We start from the raw sequence: 26,491 nt of genomic DNA on the forward strand, positions 1-26,491 counted from the left end.
AATCAAAGTTCTAGAAACTTTGACAAACGTTCTCGTTCAGGCGCCATGGGATGTCATACAAATGCGAGGACTGCCATCCTGCTTGTCCTCAGGGAAATCCCACTTTAGCACTTCTGCTGGTAAATGCAGTATTCATCCAGTTCTAATACTGAACACCGAAAGCAAAAAATTTATTTATTTATTTATTTATTTTTTAACTGGGATAAGGTGCCCCGACTATCCTCCAAGGTGATTTTTGCTTATCTGCAAATTTAGAACAATTAAGGACAGTGGTATAGCTACAGCATTGATTACCCTCTACTGAAACAGCAGAACACACACACTGATGGCTTTCTATACCCCTGTCAAAAAAGCACTCTGTGCCATCTGTCTTCAATCCCTAGCTCCAGCCTTGATCAAAGTGTTAATGTTGGTTGGTGGGAACCAAGCAATCTCTTGTTCCGTGCCAGTGGTGCTACACCGTTCCTCTAAGCTTAATCATAAAGCTCCATACTCGCACCACAGCTCTCCAATAGACTTAAAAAGAGTATTACCTCCCAGGTCCATCTGTACTTGCTTCCAATGTTTCATCTCACAGGTTGGCAGACACCTCCTGCAAAAACAGAAAAAAATACACCAAAAGGATCTCCCACCACATCTTGCAGTGTCATGCATCAGGTGCTTTCAAGAGTGGAGGGAGTTGGTGTCTGGGGAATTTTGGAGGCTAAAAAAAAGGAAATGGATGCTTTCAAATCTCTCTCAACTACATCATTCTGAAACTTCCATCAAGTAATGCATTTAAGATCAACTCTGCCCCAAACTTCAATAGACCAGGCATGGAATAAACAAAATGACAGTTAAATGCTTTTGAGTCACCTGTTGTCTTTCATTTCATTTACAATAAGCAATTTTAAAACTACTACTAACTGTGCACAGCTTCTCTTCTCTTAAGAAGAACCTCTTCCCACCAGATACTATTATAATAAGTCAGAAGAGCACATGGCAGGTAGTAACAGCCATCTTAAAGATGCACAATTTCATTATTTCTGAAATTCCCGTATCAGCAAGTGTCATGTCATTCAAATGCTCCATGTGGAGAAAGCATCACATATTACTTGGCCCAACAGAGGCCAGTATGGGTATGATGTAACATGTGACACTTTGGGCAGCATGGTCGCTTCAAGGATAGTAAAGAAGCTTTTCAAGAGAGATTAAAAGAATTCAAAAGAGTGAAACAATTTTATCAAATTTTCTTTCATATACATAACAAGTCTATTGTCAATTCAAAATACTTACTATGTTAGTAATAGTTTAAACAAACTGTTGTACATAGCTGAAATCTTAATTATTGCTCCATTAGAATTCCTGTTCTAGCTAAATCTAGAAGGGTCTTAGTCTTCAGTGGACTCCCTCTCCCTATTTGTGCCTAAGGACTGAACTATATGCTGAATAGGCTTATTTACCACACCCCTTTCCTTTTCAATCTTCCTTAAGGCAGTAAACAAGAAATTCCCACATTGGCAAGGAAACAAGTTGGCAAACAGCTCCCCCTATGAAAAGGCTTTCTGTCCTGTATTTCCAAAATGCAGATGTTCTGAGAACATGGGAAAAAATCTATGCTTTTCAACCTTTACAGCATCTGAAAACTATTGCTCTAATGATTTTTTCTTTTCAACAAAAGGAAGAAAAGCTTTTTATTCTGAAGGCTCTATTGAGTTACATTCCCATCTCCACACATGGAGGACATGGTCATAAAAGGAACAGGTTGCTAGGAGGTTCCTCTCTTTTTGCGCAGATCCCGACTCAGTTGGATCAGTTACAGGTTCAGCCCCTGCCTCAGAACACGGTGGCCCAGGCATGTTATTAGCAGCAGCAATAGCCTCGGGGACATAACCTCCAACCTCATCTTCCAAGATCAAGTCAAAACTGGCAGTGGGTGACTCATAGAAAATCTTCAGATTCTGGACCTGCAGCTCCAGCTTCTGGACAGCTTGGTCAGAATTGCTTCTGCTTCCTCGCCCACCAGAAGTATAGAAGAGAGGCTCTTGATTGTTAGCTAATGGATCTGACAGCGAGAGCTTCGACCAATCAGCTCCATAGGCCAAGGAGTTGTGGAGAACATAAGAAGAAAGTATGTCACATTTCTCTGTAGTCTGAGCTGAAAAAGAAAAGCCAAAAATCAAATAGCAAAATCTGCTTTAAAATAACTTGTAATTATGGTTTGAATAATAGTGTTGCTTGAGTGGTCTTTGTGACAGCTGACAACCCACAGCTCAAATCAAAACTCTGCTGCTTTGGTCACAAGAGCAGAAGCAAGACAACAGTGTGCATTGGAAACATAATATTCCTCAATTTAAAAATACTACACAGACTTGATTAGCATTTATCATCATCTGCCTATGCAACAGCACAAATAACATCCCTGAGCAAGGTAACAAGGGGGAAACCTGCACAGAGTGGCAGATACAATCCTGAATAGTCTTGCTGGTGTAACCCTTAGCAGAGTTCTCCCCCAAAGGGCACACAAATATTTGTTTCTTCAGGACTGCGCCAGCTGGCAAATTTACTCCCAAGCTTGACGCTCAATCCTGGGGGCATTCTTTTTATGGGGTAAACTCTCGCTTTTGGCTTGGCCCATGATGTCTTGCTTCACAGTGTGTTTAAATAATATAGATGCATCCCATGAGGTAAGAGGCTATGATAAATCTGACAGAACCAAAGTCTGGGTGTTAAAATAAAGTTTATGGATTGGTAATCATAAATTAAAGTCCATTTGTCAATGCTGAAGTTCCATATGAGTGCTGGTACAAGTGTACCTCTAAGTAGATAAGTATCCTTTTATTCAGGCGTCTGGAAGGAGCCCCATGGTGATACGTAATACGTAAAGCTCACCTTACTCCATCTCCTTTTTGGACACCCATCCTGTCCTGGTCCCATAGGTGGATATTAGTTGGGGGGTCACCCAATCTTGTTCTTCCATCCTTAATTAGTTAATATGTCTAGGGACTTCTCTTGGGGAGAAGTCAGAGGGGACTAGGATACCTCAGCAGTGCATCCCAATGGGGAGGGGGATCCAAAAAATCTCCCCACACTTTTCAGGTCCAAAACTTAAAACTGGATACATCTTCTGCCCTCAGGATTCATCACTGGTGCTCACCCACCTAGGGTCCTGAGTGGGCTCACATGTCTTTGGTCCTCTGGTGAGAGCCCTTTCGCCCCAAAAGGGTTATCAGGCATAAAAATCTCTTCTGTAAATTAGTAGGAGATGGACCCTCTGGCAGGAAGTGTGCAATGAGGTATCACTTCCAACTGAAACTCCATCTGGGTAAAGCTGGCAGGCTTCACCAGAGTGTAAAACCTAAAACATCCTTAGTGTTACAAAGTTCCCTCAAACTGAACCCAAAGTGTCCTAAAATGGCTGGGCTAAATAGCATTAAGGCATCGAACCACAGCCCTCTAGATGGGAGGGAATGACGGGGGTGGATAGCTCTTTAATAGTGTTCTATACAGGGACAGGGACATCTGGTGGCCAACCTGGGGAGGGGGTGCCATACCATACTGTGCCACATTATGCCACCCTGCCCTAAAATAATTAATTGCAATTTCCTGAGCAGGCGTTGTACTCGAGTATTTTCTTGGGGTTAGGAAAATATTTCACCTGGACAATCACTGGATGATTATCTGCAGGCTGTGTTGCCTTTTTATAAATCACCACAAGCAGACAATTAAATATGGAGGCTTAAGGAGAAATTAGGTCTTACCTGTTAACTTCCTTTTCTTGAGTCCAGTCAGGCCAATCCAGATGAGTGGGTTATACACTCCAACCAGCAGATGGAGACAAAAAACAGGCTCACTGACGTCACCCTTAGCATTCCGTTTTTTATGGCTAAAACTTAAAGGACCCAGCAACAAGCAAATTCAGAAGGAAAGCAGGGAGACAATGCTGTCAGCGGAGGGAGAGAGGAAGGAGGTAGAGAAGGAAGGAGGGACAAGACTCTAAATAAGTCTGGAAGCCCCCTCAACTGAGAGAGGCAGCACTCAGCTTTCACCTCAGGAACTGCCTTTTTTTTTGTTTTAAATCAGACTATCCTAGAATATGGATCAACTGAGGAAGGGAGAACCAGCCTTTTACCTCAGCAGCCAAACAAGAATTCCTATTCAATCTAACCAGGCTTCAGGCCACTGCACGAGATGGACATCTATACCATCTGCTGGAGAGAGAGAACACGGCAGGCTAAGGTCAGCACGGATGAATTTAAGAGTGATGTCAGTGAGCCTGTTTTTCTCTCTCTCTCCATCTGCTGGTCCAGATACATAACTTACTTGTGAGGATTGGTTTTACTAGATGAATAAGAACGGTAAATTTTTACATCTTTCGATCAAATCATTTTTGTTTATTCTGTAGCTATATAAAATCAGGGACCTTCATTTTCACTTTTTATTTTTCCTGAGAATTTCAATGTTAACACTAAAATAAGAGGAAAAATGACTTTTCTATTCATTTTTCCACCTATCTGTTTTAGGGTTAACATTGAAAATCCCAGGGAAAATAAAATAAAAACTGAAAATGAAGGTTGCTACACATGATGTACACTCACCCATACTTGCTTGGCAATCCAAAATCTGAAAGCCATTATGCATGCATGCAGCGAGCAGCAGGTGCTCATGGGTAGGGTGCCATTTAAGTCGCCAGACACCACCCTGGACATGAGTATCAGCCAGCGGCTGCTTCATTTGCCGGGTATCCCACAGAAGAATGTGTTCATCATAGCTGGAAACAAACAGTGGAAAAATTACACATAGCGTGAGTGGAAAATGTTCCAAGGCTTTGCCTTCAAGTTCTAAGTACTGGGTTTTGGAAATTTTCCTAAGTAATGTTACACAATAACAGAGGCAGGTAAAGGTGCATTGTAAGCCAGCTCCTTCTCAGTTTCCCTCCGGAAAAAAAAAAGAAGAAGTACATATTGCAAATAATTGAACACACAGGTGGTCCATTCTGTAATATCAGAGTTTGCCAGTTAACTTATCTAGCTAACTCTGCTCCTCCCTGGACTGTGTCGCCCCCCCCGACTTATCAGGCTACATTCAAGATAATAAATCAGAGGACACTAAATTTTGTCATGAACACAAATGTCCGGTATAGCTAAATAGGTTATCCCATATGTTAGTGATAGCCTTATATTTATTAATACTGTTTTTAATTTGTTCAATTTTTTATTTTTTTATTTTAATGCAATATATTCCTTTTTGTTCTCATTAATAATTGTCTTTAGCCAAAACGTTGTGAAAGCTCTCTCTTACACGGTTTCCATCTCTAAAAGTTGTCATTTGCTTAACTTATAATTCAGAGGAAATCGTCTTCTCTTATATAAGCCTTCTATTATAGTGAGAATGGAGATGTCAGCCCGACACTGACAGTGTTTCGACTATCCGGTCTTCTTCAGGGACTAAGATTTTTTTCTGTCTTTGTATTCTTCTTAAACAGCTTCACGGCATTTACCAGACATTTGTGTAAATGACAAAAGTTAGTGTCCTCTGATTGTTGGTATTTGTGATAAAATTGAGAGGACCATTCGGGCTTTGTCAGGTTTTGGTACATTCAAGATAAGACTTAATATTGTGGTTTAGCAATTTAGATGAATAACTTTTCAACAACAGAGGAAACGAGATCTGAGGATCCGCAATATGCACTAATATATCATCAGCAAAGGTTGCCAGCTTGAATACCTCCCCTGTGCTCCAACTGCCACTCCCTTTATATCATTCACTCTTATCCTCTCTAGTAATGGCTCTAATGGCAAAATAAAAAGCAAGGGAAGAGACTAGGGGCAGCCTTGTCAGGGGCCTCAATATAATTCAAAGCTTTCAGACTTCATGTCATTCACTAGCACCGGCCTGTTGTAAAGAACGTTAACTTTCATAACATAACCTTCTAGCCCCACACCAGCGAGGGTCTCTATCATATAATTACAGGTGACATGATCAAATGCTTTTTCAGCACCAAAACTTAATAGGAGGAATGAGAGGCCTTTAGCTCAACTACTTTCCATAGAGGCTTAATTTGTTTTTTTTAATCTCTCCTTTTTTCTGATAGCTGGACCAAGATATGGAAATGTGTTAAGGCTGTTGTTCAGGGGCATCTTATATCATCATAACAGAGACTTCACCAGTGCCATTCAATTGTAAATATTCTTCAATAAATGTGATTACACAGATCTTAATCAATAAATAAAGCATCAAGAACCCTCCAGAACCTCTTTCCCCTGTCATTTTGAGTTAAAGATATTTCACATGATATGGGAGCATAGTCTGACCAGGTGACAGACCTGGTACTTGCAGGCTCAACTCTGGGAGCCAAAACCTTTTCAACTAAAAATAAATTGATTCTCGAAAAGGTAGCAGGAGGTCTATCGAAAAAGGTATAATCCCACTCTGTGGGATGAAGGACTTTCCAAGTATCCACCACCTCCATTCTAGTCAGTGTTTTGAGACGGATATAATTTTTCTTAATCACTGATTCCTGGCCCACTGAGGTTATCTAGCTACGGATTCAAGGTTATATTAAAGTCCCCACCCCCAATTAGGTGGCATTCTGCTTTCTCAATAAGGAGATCAGAGATCATCTGAAAAAAGGAGCTCAAATGAGTTGGGGCCACATACATTTAAAAACGTAAAGGTTTCTAAAGAGGTAACCATTTTAAGCATAATATACCTCTGTCCTTACTCAGTACTTGGAAACTAGGAACCCCACTATTCCATATTTACATTTTAGTGAATTAAATGCCAGGAAATCATTTGAAAACCTTTTGGAATTTAACAACCTTTCATCCTTCTTACAGGAGGTATGTTTCTTATATAAACAGGATGTCTGCATATAATTTTGAGCTTCTTTAAATCATCATACCCTTTTGTATGGAGAATTCAACTGTTTAGCATTCAAAGGTATAAATTTTAGAGATATAATATAAAAAGCTGAGAGACCTTATCCCAAATGCACCAGGTACAAACATATAAAAGGAGTTCATTATAGGCATTCCATGTAGCCCATAACCATATAGTGGATATCCAATATAGCACATTTTGAAACCCATTATTATTCACTAGACACTTAAAAGTTGTAACAGACATCTCCTTTCCATCCCTATGTACCTCTTATCCTGTCACCCCCCTTCCCTGCTCTCTTATTTAGATTGAGAACCCTTATAGATTCTCAGGTTTCAGGGGATGATGAACCCACCCTTCCCTCCCCAGCATCCAGCTTTGTTATATGTGAAAAGAAACAAGAAATATCATAGGGCACATGAAATACGTAAAAAACTAAAATGTTATCGAAGTTCAGCTCAAGTGTGTGACTCCTCAGTGTGCGCCCTCTAAACAGCCAAATTTCCTGGTGAAAGGCAGCAACTGTAATGCGCTGAAGAAATTACTGAATCAGAAAAAAATAATTAAAAAAAAAAAAAGTGTTCACACCCACAGTCAAGAGTCTGAGCCTCTAGAGTGTCTTCAGAGTCTTCTGAGCCCGTTGGCAACTCTTTGCTACCTTGGGTACTCCTTGCACAAAGCATGAGGGGCAGTGGCAGACGTAGATGGTGGTACTTGCCAGGTACCTATGGCCTGGATTGGCCACTGTTGGAAACAGGATGCTGGGCTTGATGGACCCTTGGTCTGACCCAGTATAGCACCTTCTTATGTTCTTACTTGGCTGGTAATCCCTGCTGTTTGAAGGATTGGAGCTGCGTCAGAAGCTGTCTTAACCTTACAGATGACCCCACTTATAGTCAAAGCAACGCCAAAAGAAAAAAAGCCAGCAGTATCTGATATTTTCTTTCCGAACAGTGGTGATTTTTTGAAGACTTTTCCTCTTTTGAATAGTTTGAGGGGCTAAATCATTACACTCAGCAATCTTCTGCCCTCTCCTCTCCAGCTCACATAACCTTTTCTTTCTGACAGCAATTAGCTTCACCTGGAATCCATGAAAACAAGCAATAGATGTCCCTCAGTAGGTTTCCTATTTTGGGACCCGTGCTCTATGGGCTCTTTCTATTTTCACCTTTTGTTCCAACTCCACGCCGGCCTCAGGGGAGAGAAGGGCTTGTTTGCTGCACCCTGGTTTTCACTTCGGTAAATTCTTCAGTGTCTGGTAAGGCTCTAAAACAGAAACTACATTTCCTAGACCTAGTTTCCAGGTCCTACAACTTTTCCATAGTTGTAGCTTTAATCATTTCCAAATCAGCTATCTTTCTGCAGCAGTGAAACAGACACTCCCTGCTCTTCCACATGATTTTCAATTTCCTCAAACCGACAGCCAAAATCAATCAGGTCTCTGCACAGCTCTAATACAGTCTGTAGTATCTCGAACTTAGCAGTCACAATGTTTTTATTTAGGTATCTGAACCAGGTATTAAAATCTTTGCATGACAGACCTTCATGCCCGACTGATTAGGTAAAGTTTGATTCATAACTTGTTCTTCCTCAGGAGCTGTCTTACTATCTGTACCAGCCATTTTGTCGAGATTGTCAACCACAGTACTGTAGGCCCCATAAAAGAAAATGGTATAAAACAGTTTTTTCTTGAAGACATGGGAATCAGTGTCTACAGCATTTAATGTGCGAGTGTGAAACAAGCATTAGAGTTTTGTGGACTGCTAAAAGGCTAAGATTGCACTGGATGCTGGGGAGAACTTCCTCTTCACATTCCCATCACAGCCAGTGACTTCACTTGCCCCCCCCAGACCTGCCTCTATTTAAGACCTCGCTCCTGTGGTGTTATTGGGGAGTGTTAGGAGAGCAGATCTACTGCAGTTAAGCTGTTCTGGGAGTCCCAACATCAGAGGGTCTTTGGTGATGTCATCTGCCTGGGCTTGTCCCTATTTAAGACCTCGATTCTGCGATACCCCACCGACTAAGGAGCACACCTCTCTGTGCAAAGGTCTAAGCTACGATATGGGTAAGAAGAGAAAGGGCACAGTTCAAGCTCTTCCATTTGTGCCTCCCTCTCCATCCCAATCGACAACAGATGCCTTTTATTCAATCCAAGGTAATTCAGGGCTACGTGATCTTGGGCCCTCTGGGTCCCGTTCAGGCTATTCCACCTGTCTGAGCCCTACAAATCCATCCCAATTGCAAGCAGATACATGGACTTTGGAAGTGTTGGAGTAGACAATGAGGAAGTAGAGGCTTCTACCTCTAGTCTCCCCGGTGGTGGAAATTTGCCATCTTCTACAGTAATGTCATTTTCTACTCCTAAACAGTCACTAGTATCAGCACCAACCTTGCAGTTAAAGCCAGCAGTGGTTACATTGTAGTTGGTGTGGGCTGCAATTGTGGATCTGCAGAAATCTGTTTCCAGCCATACAGTCACTGTTTTGAGTACTCTGGATGGAATAACTACACAAGTGGGTACACACGAGCATTTAATTCAAAATTATGGTGGAAAATGGACTGATTTAGGGGAAAGAATTTCTAGACATGAGGAATCTCATGTCAGCCTGTTCAGTGATATGTGTGCCTGAGTCTGAGACCAACATGGAGACTGATTTACCCAGAATCTTGCGCTGCCTTTGTCTGTTTGCAATTCTGGCCACATGAACTCTAAATGCACTACCGAGCCTAACCTGGAGAAATCTGGACAGCAGCTGGAATTCTCTAAAACTTGTGATAGAGGGACATGGGGGTCACAAAAAAAAAAAAAAAGCAGAAGGAGAGGGTCAGAATCTCAGCTAGGATTTCAACTACAGGGCACCGAGGGTGAAAAATGACAGGAGAAAGGACTAATGGAAGATTAATGTGACCACCAGGCAATTAAGCCCCAATTTGGGAAGGGGATCAAGGTAACATAGGTCTAATTTAACTTCTTTTTTTACATGCAGGGAGAGCATTTATAAAATGAAACACACACTGATGCACAAAGAGAGACGGGGGCTAGTGCTTTGCATAAGCAGAAGCCCTGCCATCTGTATCTCCCAAGGATTCGCAATAAAAAATTGATATTTGTTTCTACAAATTTTGGTATGGTATCCTTGTGTCCACGGAGAAGCGCCTTAAGCATGTTTGGAGCTTAACATTAGAAATAATCATGTTTTACAATTAAAAGGGGTCATTATACTAAATTATTTTTTCCCATTTTAGTACTATGGGAAAAATGCTTAGTAAATGACCCCCAAAGATGGAAAACATTGAGAATTATTCTAGATGGTTACATTTAAGATTCTTAAATTTCCCCCAATGCCTTCTGATTCTTACTTTAAAAAAATTCTATCTTGAATTTCTAAAGATTTCTAAGGAGATGCTTATTATTTATCTTAAAAAAAAAAAGTGATTTACCATAGGGTAATGAGGGAAAGATTGAATTGGTTTCTGACAGTTTAAATTTTACAGATTTTCTGGAAAGCTCATGAACTGGATAGAGCTACTTTGATGGTTTCCTATTTCCAAGAATCAGATAAGTTATGAACCCTGAGATCCTTTTTCATGTTAAAAATGTTTCTTGGGACAGAAATATTGCTTTATTCCCAGATGTTGCAAAGGAAACAACTTAGATGTAAAGTCTTTCTTTTGAAAAAGCCTAGAATTTTGGCTGTTGCTGCTTTTATTTATTTATTTATTTTAAGATTCCCTTGAAAGTATCCAATTAAATATCAAGTTAAAAAATTTATATTTTCTGATCTGCTTCATTTGGAAAATTTTCTGCAGGATAGATCAACTCCCTCTTCTGTAAACGGTGTTTAACTTCACGAGATAGGACTGTTTTGAAGTAACCTTGTATTTCCTATAATTATTTTCCCCATTATGTGCTCCAACGTTTAGTAATATTTCTGAGTGATTGCCTTTGTTTTGCATTTGCCTAAGAGTAATTCCTATCTTAGTTAACATGCTGTCTTTTGCTTTATTTCTCTCTTCACGTTTAAAAAAAATTCAGTAGATTATTAAAAACAAAAAAAAATACTGCATCAGTGATTTACTGATATCCGCAGTGCCATGCAGAGGAGCTGGGTTGTATTCCTGGGTCAGCTGGAGCTGCTTAGAGGAAACAAACATTCACAGTTCCCAGTCATCACACAAGAGTGACACGCTGGGGTAGATTTTATAAATTTACACAAGCGCGAACAAAGGTACGCTGGATTTGATAAGATACACGCGTATCTTATAAAATCCGGGGTTGGCGCGTGCAAGGGGGTGCACATTTGTGCAACTTGCGTGTGCCGAGCCCGGCGCGCGCTGCCTGTTCCCTCAGAGGCCGCTCCGAAATCAGAGCGGCCTCGGAGGGAACTTTCTTTCCACCCCCCGCACCTTCTCCTACCTAACCCACCCCCCCGACCCTATCTAAACCCCCCCCTACCTTTGTTGGCAGATTTATGCCTGCTGAAAGCAAGCGTAAATCTGCGCGCACCAGCGGGCTGCTGGTGCGCCATCACCCGACCTGGGGGCTGGTCCGGAGGCCTCGACCACGCCCCCGGGCCGGCGCCACGCCCCAGCCCTGAACCACCCCCTGACCCCAGACACGCCCCTCCCCGCCCCTTTTACGAAGCCCCGGGGCTGTGCGTGCGCCAGCGGCCTATGCAAAATAGGCGCGCCGGCGCGCGAGTGCCCTGCGCGCGTAAATCCAGCCGGATTTACACGCGCAGGGCTTGTAAAATCCAGCCCTCAGTGACTGGGTTTAGGGACCGTGATTGCTGAGTTACAAGTGGCGCCCTGGTGTGTGTATTGCAGCCAAAGGAAGTCACTGCAATGACTGGGCTAAGTGAGCCAGGAGGAGATATAAAATGGGAGGGGGCGGGGGGGGGGGAAGGAAAATCCCCCAAGTAGCTGTGAATGAAAGCTCATGGTGCCTTAGCCCTATAGAGGCCAATTCCAATTTAGCTGGAAGAAAAAAAAATGGTGAGCCAAAAAAAAAAAAAAAAAAAAAAAAGGTAGTACCTTCCTGTGGCTAGAATATTCTCTCTGTGGGGATTGCTCTGAATACTGCAAACTCCCATGCTGTGCCTGCAAGATAAAGAAAATCAAACCAACATGGCTTTAATTATTACCAACAACACTGTCCCAGAAAAATCTAGTGTAGGTAGAAAATAAAATTTCATACCTCACTACTCCACCAGATCTACAATTTTTTGCTCCCCACAGTGATTATCTGCACAGAGCACTGTATTGTTCTCAGTGTGAAATGCCCATGAGGGGCATTAACCAATGGCGGCCAATTTAACAAGTTATGAAATTAATATGAAACTAAAAAATGTACATTCAAGTGGCATGATTTTTTTTTAAATGCATAACAAAAGAAAAAAAAAGTGGGACAATTTCAGACTCTTATGATTAAATATAAGGCTGAAATCATTGTCGTGCTTAATTATCCTCTACTGATGACAGCTGAGAGATATGAGAGCTGAGAGATATGAGAGCTATATTATATGCAAAAAATTATAGATTTGGTGGTATTTAATTATTCTTATATATAGACAGTGAAACATTTCTCATTACTCATTCTCAGTGGCACAAGAAAAGCCAAATATAGGTTATCTCCTAGAGGGAATTCCTAATTAGCTTTAGGTCTAATCTGTATATACAAATTTATAACATAACAGGGAGTGCCCAGCCCATCATGACACCCACAGCCAGCAGCACCTCAGGCCAGCAAGTTTCTTCAAACGAAGCACAGAGTCTCAAGCCTTTCTTTGAGTTCCCTGTCCAAGTTACCAAAAACCCAAAAGTTAGTTTTGTTTTTCTTTAAACCCTCCCCGACAGTATCTTTATGTATGATGCTTTCACATTTAACTTTTCAACTAGCCCGTATTTCAGGAATCAGAGACAGAAATCCTGCAATTCTTCATCTATTTCTGTTCCCTTCTGCCCCAAAGACTAAGACCAAAAGAAAAGCTTTGGATCAGACTCCACTGACTCAGTGCTGCAAGGGGGAGGGAGGGGCGTGCCATGCCTCTCCTTAGTGGTCTGCTCCCGCTAAGCCTACAGCTCTCTCATCATCAGGACATCTTCCCTCCCATCCCTGGTCTGGGGCACCATTATGTCCAGTAACAGTCCTGCCCCTACTTTGTGTCGTCACTTGCTTGGCCCCAGAAATGGCATCATCTTTTTTTTTTTAATATGAATTTATCAAAGAAGCTGTTGGTAAAGCAAATATGGTTCTTCAAAGCAAGAAAGTAATGAAAGACGAGACGTGGGCTGGGGGGCCACATACATTTACTAAGCAGTGGATGAGGATCTGTGAACGGAATAAGATTCTACACCTCTCTTGATGAAAGGAAATTAAACAACTTCCAAAGCTGCCAGATGAGAATGAGACTGATGTGAGAAAGCACCCCCCTCCCCATTCATGTAAGATATGTAGATCTATTGAGAACAGTCGATAATCCCTTTAGCCATAGATGGGAAATGTGACATTCTAGTCAGAAACCTCGTATAGCCAGGAGTAGAACAAACAGGTTTACTTAAGGGGGTCTGTTCCTCCTCCTTTCTTTGGTCTACAAAAGCATGGAAGATTATGTAAAACACTCTTAAACTGGGATCCTTTAAATTAACACTACAAGAAACATATCAGGTTCACAAAAGGACTTATCCCTCTACCTTCAGAATCCACTTGGACAGGGAGAGGTATGTTTGGGAGGAGAAAAAGTATAACAAATACTGGAATGGAATTAAGCTTTGGTGTTCTTGTATTATGCGGAGACTGCCTTTGGTGGAGGACATTCTAGTCTGATCAAATTTTTCCATTTAAAAAAACAGAAGGAAGCAGCAGCCTTGTAAATGAAGCTTCCCTGCTTACCTGTTACTGGTGAAAATAGATGTATGTGTCCCCATCCTGGTGTCCCAGCCCCTGAACCTACAGTCATCACCACCTGCAAGGAGAGAAGGCTTTCCTTAAGGATCCGTACAGATAATGCAATCAGTACTACAAAGAGCTTTATAAGGTGCAAATCACATCCCCAAAAGGCATTACTGCTTGGTGGGAGATCTGGAACCTGACTGAATAGCTGCTACTGTTTCTGAAAACTCGCATGCATGAAAATTGATTTTTAGAAACTGAAAGAATCAGCAACATAACTGACACATGATGTATAAAAATACAGTTTGAAATCTGTATCTGTTCTACACAATGAACATCTCCAAACTTGTTGCTTGCGTTTTTAAAGTGTTTCTTGCCTTGGGTACTCTTCATTTAAAGACGCAATAAATATGTTCTGACATGGCCTACGTACTATCTGCAGTATTTGACCAGAGGAGGACCACTTCCATTTGTCTCTTGCATTTTGTGCCACATTTTTAAAGGATATTACGGAGCTACGAGAAGGCTCTCTTTTTTAGTGTTTGATCTTGGCAAATCTTCACTGTTTCTTTGAATTTCATACCAAATTTTTGAAGGACATCAATCACTGACTGACCAATGAGGTAGCTTCCTGGCTGACATCATTGGCTAAAAGCTACAGAGAAGACACTGAGTGCGGTATTCTTGGGGACCTTCATTTTCATTTTTTTTAAAGTTTTCCTGGGAATTTATCAGGATTTTTATGATGAATAAAAAAACAGGAGAAAATCAGTAGAAAAATGTGACAATTTTCTGAGTAAATATCAGAGTTTATTATGGTGGACAGAAACCAAGACAATAAAACAATATTGAGCAGATTCTCCCACTCACCATCTCAGGAGCATCCCTATCTCTACTCTCACCCTACCCTCACCTTAGCATGTCCCTATCTCTCTCCCACACCCCCCACCCCTCTCTTTGCAACAGCCTTCATCCTTACTAGTGGTGGCTCCAGGCTTCTCCTTGCTTCTTTAGCAGCATGCTTACCGAGGCTCCTGCGCTCTGCACTTCTGCTTTTGTGTGGGATCAGGAAGCCTCCCAAATGCTGCACTGGCAGCATCAAGCAGCAGGCACCTTGGCTGCCTGGAGGGAGGGAGAGGCGGGACTTGACATGCCATATCAGCGGCACTGGTGGGTGTGAGTGCTGTCACTGATGGGGGGGGGGGGGGGGCAGGACTTGAAACACTGCAGGTACTTTGACCCATACTGGCAGCCTTGAGAACTGCATCGGCAGCTGCTCTTTAATCATCGTAAAATTAGGGTGAAAATTGGTATAAATGGATTGTCTTTTTGGAAAAATCTGGGAATTTATGGGTAAAACAAACCCACACCAAAAAACAGTTTAAGCAAAACAAAGGACCCTAAGTATTTTGGACTACATTTGTGATGAGACTGCAGCTAAAACCACGAAAGATTCCTTCAGAAACATCTTGCCACAGAAATTTATCTCAAAATGTTCCCCTGACAAAGGCCTAGTGGGCCAAAACATTGGTTTATGTCAGGTTTGGGATTATATTTTGAGGGGTACATATTTGAGAAATAGTTGTGTTACAAACTGGACAATGTTTTAGAAGTTCCTATGTTATGTCCTATTTGTATTTATTATGACTGTATTGTATTAATCACACAAACACCCACTCCCACCACCCGTGTATTCCAGTACACAACTATGTAAACAACAAATCCAAACCAATGTACTGGTATATACTATAAAGCACCCTATTACCGACAAGCTTTTGTTAGACCCTCTATTCACGAGTAGGCATAAATCAATCCATCTCGTTTATCATAAGAGGTCTCATTACTTTAATTTTCAATCTCATATATTTTTGCTTTTTCAAGTTATCTTTAAAAACAGTCCCGACAAAAATTCATAGGGAAAACTCCCAACTAATAAATCCAAATGGTGATATATATGCAGATACTTATCCACGATGAATAGGTCCCAAACGTCCCGACATGGCCATGTTTCGGACCGAAGTCCTGCTTCAGGGGAAACGCTGGAAGATGGAATCCAATTCAACGGAAAGAATCAAAGAACGCGGTGTAATACGTGCATATCCAAACTTTTGCGGGTTGAAATCCAGCTCTTATGATAAACGAGACGGATTGATTTATGCCTACTCGTGAATAGAGGGTCTAACAAAAGCTTGTCGGTAATAGGGTGCTTTATAGTATATACCAGTACATTGGTTTGGATTTGTTGTTGTATTGTATTAATGACATTTTATGTACTATGATATTTTATGTAAGTCAATGATTTTATTGAAAGGTAGTAAATCAAGAAAAAATAATTGTGTTATGCTAAAAAAAATAATACATTTACATGTAGAAGTGTGGAAAGCAAGTGTTGCTTACATGTAACAGGTGTTCTTACAGGACAGCAGGATGTTAGTCCTCACATATGGGTGACATCACAGGATGGAGCCCTGTACGGAAAACTTTTCTGTCAAAGTTTCTACAAAGCTTTGACTGACACTGGCACACTGAGTGCACTGAGCATGCCCAGCCTGCAATTATCCCTGTGAGCCACAGGTGTCTCCGTCAGTCTCGTTTTATAGCTAAAAGCGCAAGCGAAACTAAAATAAAAGTAAAAACGTATACAGACCCAACTCCATGGGGTGGCGGGTGGGTTTCGTGAGGACTAACATCCTGCTGTCCTGTGAGAACACCTGTTACAGGTAAGCAACACTTGCTTTCTCACAGGACAAGCAGGATGGTAGTCCTCACATATGGGTGAGTACCGAGCTGAGGATGCCCGAGAGTGCACCAAAAGCACCCAAGACGCGCAAAAGGCGCAATGACGGGGGTGGAATTTGGAACGGAGGGCATCCTGAAACCCGTAACGGGTTGGTGGAAGGATGTTGGGTAGTTAAACCGAAAAGAATAAGAGTAGATGGACTGGCCAAACATGGAGCATGCCGGCTAGTCATATCTAAGCAATAATGGGCTGCGAAGGTATGGAGAGAGCTCCAGGTTGCAGCCTGATAAATATGTACAATCGCTTCCCCTCAGCAGTGGCTAAGGGGAAGCTATTGAGGCTGGGACAGACACAACAGAGTGTGGTTACACAGTGTTGTAATGAAATGCTTGCTTGTCGGTAGGAAAAGAGATACAGACTGTCAATTAGGAGGAATAGGTCTGTTTGCCCACTGGAACGCGCAGCTTGGCTCTTGCCACAGAAGGAAAGAGTTAGGTGGAATTCCTATGGAGTGAAGTGCAATCTAGATAGAATGCAAGTGCACTATTACTGTCCAAGGAGTGGAAAAACCCTCTCACTTTGGTGAGAGAGAGGTGTTGGGAAAAATGGACAGAGTATATTCTGAGTAAGGTGAGGCAACGTCTACCTTAAGATATAAAGTTGAATATGTAAAACCACTCGGTCATGGAGGAAAGCAGGGTCAGATGAGTATGTCACAAGGTGTGTAACTCACTGACCCTGTTGGCAGAAATGACATTTTTGAGGGAAAGAATTTCCCATGTCAAACTGTGAAATGAGAGGAATGGAAAGGCTCTAGACTTGTAAGCATGAAATATAGGTTCCATTCCTTGACTAGTGAAATAGAGGCAGCTTGATCAGTGGATAATCCATGGTAAGATGACTCAGAAGGGGTTTACCATTAATCGGATATCCCCACTCCCAAACGATACACCAATTGGAACAGAGGTATACCTATGTGGAGGATGTCTGGGGAGCAGAATCAGAGGGAGCAAGAGAAAAGAGTGGGATAGAAAAAAGAAAAAGGGTAATACCCTATTGTATGCGTCATGTGGTAAATCATGCCATTTTGAATGGTAGGATTTGTGTGTGGAAGGTTTTGTGATGCTACCAGTACCTGAGAACATCAGTGAGTCTACAGTTTGTGACTGACTGGTGAGAAGGCAAATTGGTTACTGGTGTGATAGATTGAGAAGTATGGGAAGCATGCTGGTCTTGGCCAGGAAGTGGGTCTGAGGAACAGTGAACCCCGTCCCGGTTCAACATTAGAAGAGTGCTGGCTATGAGAGGCAGCGGAAGAGACACATATAACAGGGCCTTGATGGAACAAAGGCGCCTATGGGAACACATTGGAAACATGTGTAGGGAGGAGAATCCGTGCACCGTATGGTTCGATGCGGACGCAGAGGGCAAGTTCGGTTGACCTCAGTGTTAGAAGATCTTTCCCACTACACATGTAGTCTGAGACCATTTGAGAGGATGGAAACCTACATGGAGAAGGTCTGCTAGTGCGTTCAGTAAGTCTCTCAGATAAATGGCCCGAGGATACATAGAGTGAGCAAGGGCCAAGGGTACAGCTGCGCAGTTTCCTTGCAGAGCAGCTAAGAGTTTGTGCGTGCTTGTGTGTTGGAAAGCACATTGTCCCTATGCTGTCTGTATGCACAAAGATTTGTTGCAGAGGCAGTATTGAAAGGCATAAGGGTATAACAAGGTCCAGGAAGTTTATGTGAAACTGTGCCTGGAGCGGAATAAGCGCATATTGGGTTGAGAAGAGTTTAGGTCAAACTTACAACCCTGAGTAAATGCGAGCATGAGCAGGATCAGACTAGGATTTAGTTCTAGATCTGCAATATAGATGAGGGACGAAAGCGGTTGAACAACTTAGACCCACTGATAATAGAATTTCACTGAATCTAACCCATAGCAGTTTTGGATCTATGAGGAAAGTGCATAGTGGAAAAAACCCCATAGCCCGACAATGAAGAACTGAGGTTACGGAATATGCGTGCAGAGACATGTAAGAATTTATTAGAATGTCTGCGCGGTTGCTGCACAGGAAGGTCATTGTGACTGTGGTATCCAGAAATGGCAGTGACAGTAATTCCAGTTAGTAAAAGTATAGTGAGTCATGAAGAAGTTAGAGCTCCTTGCGTGGACTGACTGTGGTTATGCAGCTGTCCATGCAAGGAAAGCGTGAATAATGTTGCACTCCGCAGAGAAACAGCAGTCACCGATAGTGATTCAATGAATACCCCAGTTGCCGAAGCTGGTGCAACTGGCAGAGCTTGGGATTGTAATATTGTTGAAGCACATAGAAAGATTAGAGGTAATGTACTTACTGCGATATGGAAGCATGGTAACGAGAGATACCATTTTACCTGTGCCTTCTGAAGAAAGTTGGTATTTCTGAGGTCCAGGATGGGTGGAGAGTAACTACTTTCTGTTGAAAGAAAGAATAGTGCAATTAAAACTCCAACCCTCCTTCCCCCTCTCTGCGCTTTGTAGCGTCTGGGGGAGTGTACCGGGAACTTTGGTACAAGGTGGGGTGGCCGCTCTGATATCCGGCCAGTTGGGAGACCAGGAGGTGTCCAACTGGAGGGGCTTATGTAATCTGGATATCGTGTAACCTCCCACGGGAGCGTGAGCGGTAAAGTCTTACCCGCATTCCTGTGTGCTGTACAAGGAGACATCGAGACGGACTTGCACTTGAGGCAGTATTTGCTGGATCTCGTGTTTAGCAGATCAGCGAATGCACCTGGAACTTTGGTTCTGAAGCAGGAACCAGAAGCCAGAGCATTAATCAATATAGAGCCTCATTGCTGAAGAAGGGAGGATTCCCTGATGCAATCCCAAAGAAATGATAGAGAGGTTCTCTTGGTATTGTGGCTGACATAGCTGTCATAGCGATATGAGACACTAATACAGTTCTTGGAAGGTACATGACCTAGAACTTTTCAAACCATGTGGCTCGAATTAGAGAACACATCTCAATGGGAATGCCGCAGAAGTGGGTACTTACCATCCGACGTGGATCGCCGAAGGACGAGCCGGTGAAGATTACTGGCTCCGTGGATTCCAGGAGTCATCGAGGGAATAGACGCCCATCTCAACTCTGATGCCTGGTATGGAGGCAACAGGCTGAGCGTGGCTGGCACAACCACGGTAGTATTTTGTGAAGGACCACAATCCCCCACCGATGTCGGTGGGGCATGCCTCGGGAACAGAGGAGCAGAACAAGCAGCTCGTGAACCCGGCCCTCATGGCAGCGGCTCGATATCTCGTGATGCCAGTGCAGAATTCTTTGGAACTCTTTCCGGTGTTTCTGGATCACCAAGGACTGTCAAAACTGTGCGGAACAGTGCCGATGGCAGTGGTGATATTGCTCGGCCTGAGCATTGTCCAGCATCGAGAAGGATAACACCGATGTGCTGGATGGTGTCTGTGGCGGATGGTCAGTGTTGGTGACGATGCATGCTATGGTGCTCGGTCCGGTCTTTCCCCAGCACAGAGATGGATGCCCTCGCCATCTCAGATGGCGAATGATGACGGACTGTCAGCATGCCTGCACTGCTCCTGGCACTATGTAGTGTCGTAGGCTAATACGGGGCTTTAATAAGAACCCAAAGCATGGAGCACTGTGTTTAGGCGAGGGCATTACATGTGTGACTGTGTCGATGGTGGCCGAAGCGGCCTCGAGGGTATAGTCAAAAATATATATGAAAAAACATCGATGACTTGACCAGAGCAATGACGACAGTAATGGAGCACTGACGGCATTGGCGTAGGTATCTATGGTAACGATGTGGCATCGAATAATCGAAAAACCATCATTGGTATCGGAAAAATGATACCAGCATCGACGTGGGCATCGATGCCCATTGATGGAATAGACCTGGGCATCAATGGCATCCATAAAATGAAGGGTGGCATCGATGGAAATGCCAATTCTATTTCAATTGAATTATGTGGGACTTCTGAAGCAGATGGACCTGGACTTGCATAGATAGGATAGGTGAAAATGTTCATGCTGTGGCAGAATAGCAATTATAAAATTGAATATCTTGCCAAAATTTAATTATCTCTTTCAAACCCTTCCAATAGGAATACCAGAGGCTTCCATTAATTTATGACAATGAAAACTGTTCAGATTCATATGGAAGAGAAAGCCCCAGAGAGAGTGGCAAGGGGCGTTTTGTATCAAACTAAGAGAAAGAATGGTTTAGGGATATCGTGCTCTCTTTGGTATTTTGTGTCTGCCCAACTTCAAGCAATTGTAGACTGGCATAAGATAAGGGAAGACAGAGGTGGGTTCAACTGGAAAAGGATATGAGAGGGGCAATGCTTGAGGTGTTACCCTGACTACCAAAGGCGGCTAGGTATTTATCAATACTGATATCACCTGTGCCCAGTTTGACATGGGATACATGGAGTAAAGTTAAAGTAGGGGATAAGATATACTTTTCACATACAATCTCTCACAATACAGAATTTGCACCAGGAACTAAATCAGCTGCATTTGCTAGACGGAAGGACAAGGGATGTACTAGATCGGAGCAATTTTAGGAGGGTACAGTGTTGAACATTCTCCCTGCCATATTCGGATAACTATTGCTATCTGCAGACATAACATATAAAACAAAATGAGGTAGAGAGTGCTATTAAAAGGAAGTCTCTATTTGAGGGGTTTTGTGACAATGCAGCCAGAATGACGAGCGTGTCCTCTAGGATATATAGTATCTTTCATGCTCCAGTGCCAGACCTCTCGTCTAGTGGAATCTCTGTTACTGCTAAGTGAGTACAACGCTACCGAGTCTCTCTGCTCTAAGGGATCAGGTACTCGCTCCTTGAGGGCCTGCTCTTCCCGTCTCGGAGCTTCTCTTATTGCTACATTGGGACTCTGAATGTTTATCTTATAGTGTACTCATAACTCTCAGTCTCTTTCCACTACAGCACTACCTTGCAGAGGATCCGCTGTTCCAGCTTTCTCTGTGAGATGCGCCCAGCTCTACAACCACTACTGCTACCTCTGGTGGTCATTCACACTGTTTAATAAAAGATTCAAACCTGTGTTTGTCTATCCGGAGTCTAGCCTGACACCATGAACCCTCATGGGACTGCCCCCCCCGTGGGCGTGGTCAGCTGCCAGAGTGTTCAAGGATCCACCCAAATACCATTAACCATAACAATTACTATATTGCTAATTTTGTTAGCTTCCCTAATTTCTGTTAGCATTTCATCTGCCTGTTCATTCTGGCCAGGTGGATGGTAGGACATCCTCACTGCTATTCTAATCCCCTTCTCAAATGGAATCCATACAAATTCTACAGGATATTTTGTTGCCTGTAGAACTTCTATCCTGTTTGACTCTATGCCCTCTTTAACATATAGCACCACCTTTTTACCAATTTGATCTATGCTATCACTGTGATCTAATAATTTGAACCCTGGTATGAGTGTGTCCCATTGGTTATCCTCCTTCCACCAGGTCTCTAAGATGCCAATTATATCCAATTCTTTATTCCATGCAATACGTTCTAACTCTCCCATCTTATTTTTTAGGCTTCTAGCATTCATATACAGACTTTTCAAAGTATGTTATTTATTCGTTTTCACAACATGCTTGACAGGGGTAATTTGGAATCTTTCTGCTCTTTACTTAAAAGGCACCTGGGCTACTTTAACTTTTATTGCAACCTCTCAATCAGGATGCGCTAACTTCCCTGTTTTGTTAGTATCTTTCAAAGATACATAATTCTAAACCACATGCTTCTGAATGACTGTTGGCTTTCCCCCATCTAATTTAAAAGCTTCTCTATCTTTCTAAAAGGTTGCACTCTGGTTAAGCTGGAGCCCGTTACAGCAAAACAGGCTCCCCCTCTTCCCCAAATGTTTCCCAGTTCCTAACAAATCCAAAACCCTTTCCCCTGCACCATTCTCTCATCCATGCATTAAGACTCTGGAGTTGAGTCTGCCTCTGGATCCTGCGAAGAATGGGAGCATTTCTGAGAATGCAGCCTTGGAGGTTCTGTATTTCAGTTTCCTAAAAGGCCGATGCTGTAAAATCAGGACACTAATACAATGTGCGCTAGTTTTCAGCACCCAGATTATTATTTTTTTTCTTTTTTAAACTCTTGATGCAGTAAGCTAATGCATCGTGAGTTAAAAAAAAAAAAATGTGGGTAACCTTTAAAATGCACAGAATGAATGCACATTTTAACTTGGGACGGGGGGTGGTATCCCTGACAGATTACTGCCACCACTACGCACTTAACCAGATAAACAGATAAATCAGAATTTATCTGGCTGCGGGAAGCAGCTGTCAGATAGACATAAATATTGATTTATATGGCTATCTGCCGTGTGTCGTCACTACTTAGCCACATAAGTACTTTACCTGGCTAAGTAACTGAGAACAATCTGGGTAGGAGGACTTTGAAAGAAGAAGATCTCCCATTCCAGATTTGAAATTACCTTCCACCAGGAGAAAAGTCCTGGAGAGATGAGGTGACTGATACGATCCTGGAGGTTGTGTGTAGTCTGGCACCACTGTGGCCTCAGGGTCCATCGGGCCTTTTGTATGTATAAATGTGCCATGAACTGTCATGGCGATACTCAATATGTGCCAGGCTGACACCTGCTGGCTCTGTTGAATCTCTGCCAAGATGGCCATTGGGATGATGGCCCTTTTGAAACAGGAAGGTCTTGTCTAGCAGGGCTCCAATAAAGTCCAATTGAAGTGACAGACTGAAATGGGACTTGGGGTAGTTGATAAGCCCTAGTGTCTCCAACACTCAAATAGTCAAGTACATGGATCCGATGGCCCCTGCCCAAGAGGAGCTGACCAGCTAATCATCCAGATATGGCAAAACATGAACACCCAGACTGCAAAGGTGTGCCACCACCCCAGTCAGACGTTTTGTAGACATATGGGGCCAATGGGAGCCCAAATGGCAGTACGTTATATACTGGAAGTGCTGTTTTCCCACTAGGAATCAAAGATACTTACGGTGACTTGAGAAGATCTCTATGTGAGTGTTCGTGTCCTTCAGATTGAGGGGGCATAGCAAGTCCCTCTTTTTCCAAGAAGGAGGTTCGAGGTGCCCAGGGAAACCATCTTCAACTTTTCTTTTTTGACGAATCTGCTCAAGACTTAGGGTCCTCGTTGGGATGGAGTCGTCCTGTTTTCTTTGATATCAGGAGTAAAATCCCCACCCTCTTTGCCCTGGTGGAATAGGTTTGACCACTCTGGCTGTTAAGAGGGAAGAGAACTCTGTTAGTAGTACCTACTGATGGGCTACTGGGCTCCAAAAAAGGGCTCATGTTGAAGGGGGGGGGGGAAATTTGGCAGGGCATTCAATAGGTTTGGCAACTGGGCTATGCTCCCTACGATCCAGTCAAAAGCTCTGGAACTGACCAACCGAGGTACCAGCTGGGGTTTCTGATCTCTTTGCTCCCTGAGACGGTTGTGAGAGTTCTGGTATTTTTGACCGGAGCAAGAGGGAAGAGGACAGTACCTTCTCAGGTGGAAAGACTTCCACAGCCCTGATCTCATTGACCTCCTAGAGGAGGAGGATGGTTTTGGAGTTCTGGCAGAGCTGCTGAAGGACTGCATGGTGGTTTTAGATTTGGGCTACTGTGTCCATCTCATCCGAAAAGATTCTCTCCAGTGCATGGCACATCTGCAATTTGTTCTTGCACTTCTGGTCAGAGATCCAAGGCCTGCAAGTCATGCAAGTCTGCAGGCACCGATTTCCACTGCAGAGACACTCAATGCCATTTAAAAAAAAAACCAAAACATTGTAGGTCAAGCAGACCAGGTGTTTTCCATACTCCAGGCCTTTATCACCAGCAACAAGAGTGTCTCTTGCTGCTGAGGCAATTGCTCGGCAACATCCTGCACCTGCTTCCAGATGTGCCACATATACTGGCTCATATAGAGCTGGTAGGCAGCTATGCAGGTAATAAAGCATAGGCTCTAGAACACCTTCCTTCCAAGAGTGACCATTGCTCTGTGAGCCTTCCCTAGGAGCGCTGAGGAATGAGTCCAAGAATGCTTGGCTTTCTTGAGTGCAGATTAGACTATCCACTGATTGGTGGGGCAGCTAGCACTTGTCGAATCAGAGAGCCTTCTAGATGAGAAATTGCATCTGCCTTCTTGTTCATGGGAAATACTGAGGGGGTGTTCCCACATCCTCAGCAAAAACTCCGCAAGGATCTCGTGCACTGGAACTGCCATGCTCTCCTTGGGAGGCTCCACGAACTGGAGGATATTGAGCATTTTGTGCCAGTTATCCTCTTCAATAATTAACTGAAAGGGGGAGACTTCCTTCACTCCTCTGGAGGAGATGTGTCCGAGTTGAGGCCACCAGAAGCATCGCAGGAGACCCCCGATGAGTTATCTCCCCAGAGGTCATAAGTACCCTCATCCCCACTGTCACCGACTAGGGATGGGGCCCTGGGTGCTCAGCCTTCACCAGCGGTGGAGGCACAGACAGAACTGGACACGGGGCCATAGGCCTCAGTGCCTTTGCTGGTCTGGTGGGAGCTTCCTTCTCCGAGGAACCGGCAACAATGACTGGATCGGCAGAGGAAGGCAGCAGTGGCCCGCAGGGCATCAATGCAATCCCGGGAACAGATACCGGCTGGGTCAGTAGCATGCCAATGAGCATGGGCAAAGATTCTAGCAGCTGTTTGAGGAGTGACAGTGCGTCAGTGCCGCAATGCTGCCGTGCATTGCCTTCTTGATGGCCAGCTCCACACGCCTCTCCAGTTCCTCCTCAAACATCGTTGATGTCTATACTAGCTAGGACAGAAGAGGTGTGACCAGATCCACTTCAGAACAGAGAGGAGGATCAGTGGTTGGCATCGGGACAGATGGAGTCTGTGGCACACCTCCGGCACTGATGGAGAACTGGCTCTCCTCGCCACTGGCTTGCTTCATGTTGCATCCCCATGCATCAACAGGGACCGATGCAGATGCTTCTTCAACTTCCCTCGTTGCTTAGCATGGTCCTTCCCCAGTACCAAGGTCGATGACGAGGAACCAGACATCCTCGACTTGGAGGAGCCAGATGATGGCCAGTCTCCATCGTCCCTTCCAGCCGTCAATATCAATGGAACAGATGGTTCTGCCGATGTTGATGGCTCAGTGTCCATAGGTGCAGCTATGAGGCCCCTTGATGCTGATCTCGATGGCTCAGACTTCTCCGGCCCAAAGAGGTGCTCTATTCTTATCGACTTGGATTAGACATCCCTTCAGGATGATCTTGGCATACTTGCTGCAATACCAGATGGCATGCAATGCCCCAAGGCAGAGGACACATCTATCATGGATAGACATGGTCCTCAGGCTTCAGGGGAAAATCGCTTAAGTCCAAGAGGTGGACACATCAGCACAAAATAAAAGGGACATGAGATTAAAATCAATAGCAGCAGCATCAAATGGACTGCTGCCCCAGGGGTATCTATGCAAAAATAAACTTACCAAAATCTGTTGAAAGTCCTATCTAGGATGCTAAAGGGAGAACCAGAGGGGACCCCAATCGACCGCATGAGGCAGCAAAGAAAAATCATCATGAAAACGAAGTTTAACCAAAAACAGGCCAGAAGGCTCAAAAGTTGAGAAAAAGTGAGGCTCTCACCAGACCGCGAAATGACAGGCTCCACAAAAGAGAAGAGACTGAAGGGGGCTCCGTGTGGACTCATGGTATAATGCATGCTGAGCATGCCCAATGAGGCTCAAAGTTCTAGAAACTTTGACATAAGTTTTCCGTGCTGGGCTCTATCTGATGATGTCACTCATGTATGAGGCTTCAGAACATGTTTAACAAGCAGAATATAAAATCTTAATTAAATGAAAAATGTTTAATACCCATTAAGTCTCCTTCCTGGGAAAACCAAGAATTTTCAAAGTGGGGGGCCACAAATACAGGCCAGGTGATCTGTTCTTTATCATCAGCAAAGGCAGCAAGTCCAAGAAC

General features: G+C 43.4%; 1 protein-coding gene across 6 annotated transcripts in view; it reads right to left on the reverse strand.

Moving 5' to 3' along the window:
* Positions 1–1,190: 1,190 nt before the first annotated feature.
* Positions 1,191–26,491, reverse strand: part of DPH7 (diphthamide biosynthesis 7) — a 65,581-nt gene continuing 40,280 nt past the window's right edge. For all 6 annotated transcript variants that reach the window (XM_029613066.1, XM_029613063.1, XM_029613060.1 and 3 more), the window contains 4 exons: positions 13,754–13,826; positions 11,896–11,961; positions 4,578–4,750; positions 1,191–2,137 (listed from right to left, as the gene is read on the reverse strand). In XM_029613066.1, coding sequence (XP_029468926.1) covers positions 1,674–2,137; positions 4,578–4,750; positions 11,896–11,961; positions 13,754–13,826 — 776 coding nt within the window. In that variant the 3' untranslated portion in view covers positions 1,191–1,673. The remainder of the gene's footprint in view (positions 2,138–4,577; positions 4,751–11,895; positions 11,962–13,753; positions 13,827–26,491) is intronic.

The sequence above is a fragment of the Rhinatrema bivittatum genome, chromosome 8 (assembly GCF_901001135.1).
Source record: "Rhinatrema bivittatum chromosome 8, aRhiBiv1.1, whole genome shotgun sequence".
Classification (NCBI taxonomy): Eukaryota; Metazoa; Chordata; class Amphibia; order Gymnophiona; family Rhinatrematidae; genus Rhinatrema; species Rhinatrema bivittatum.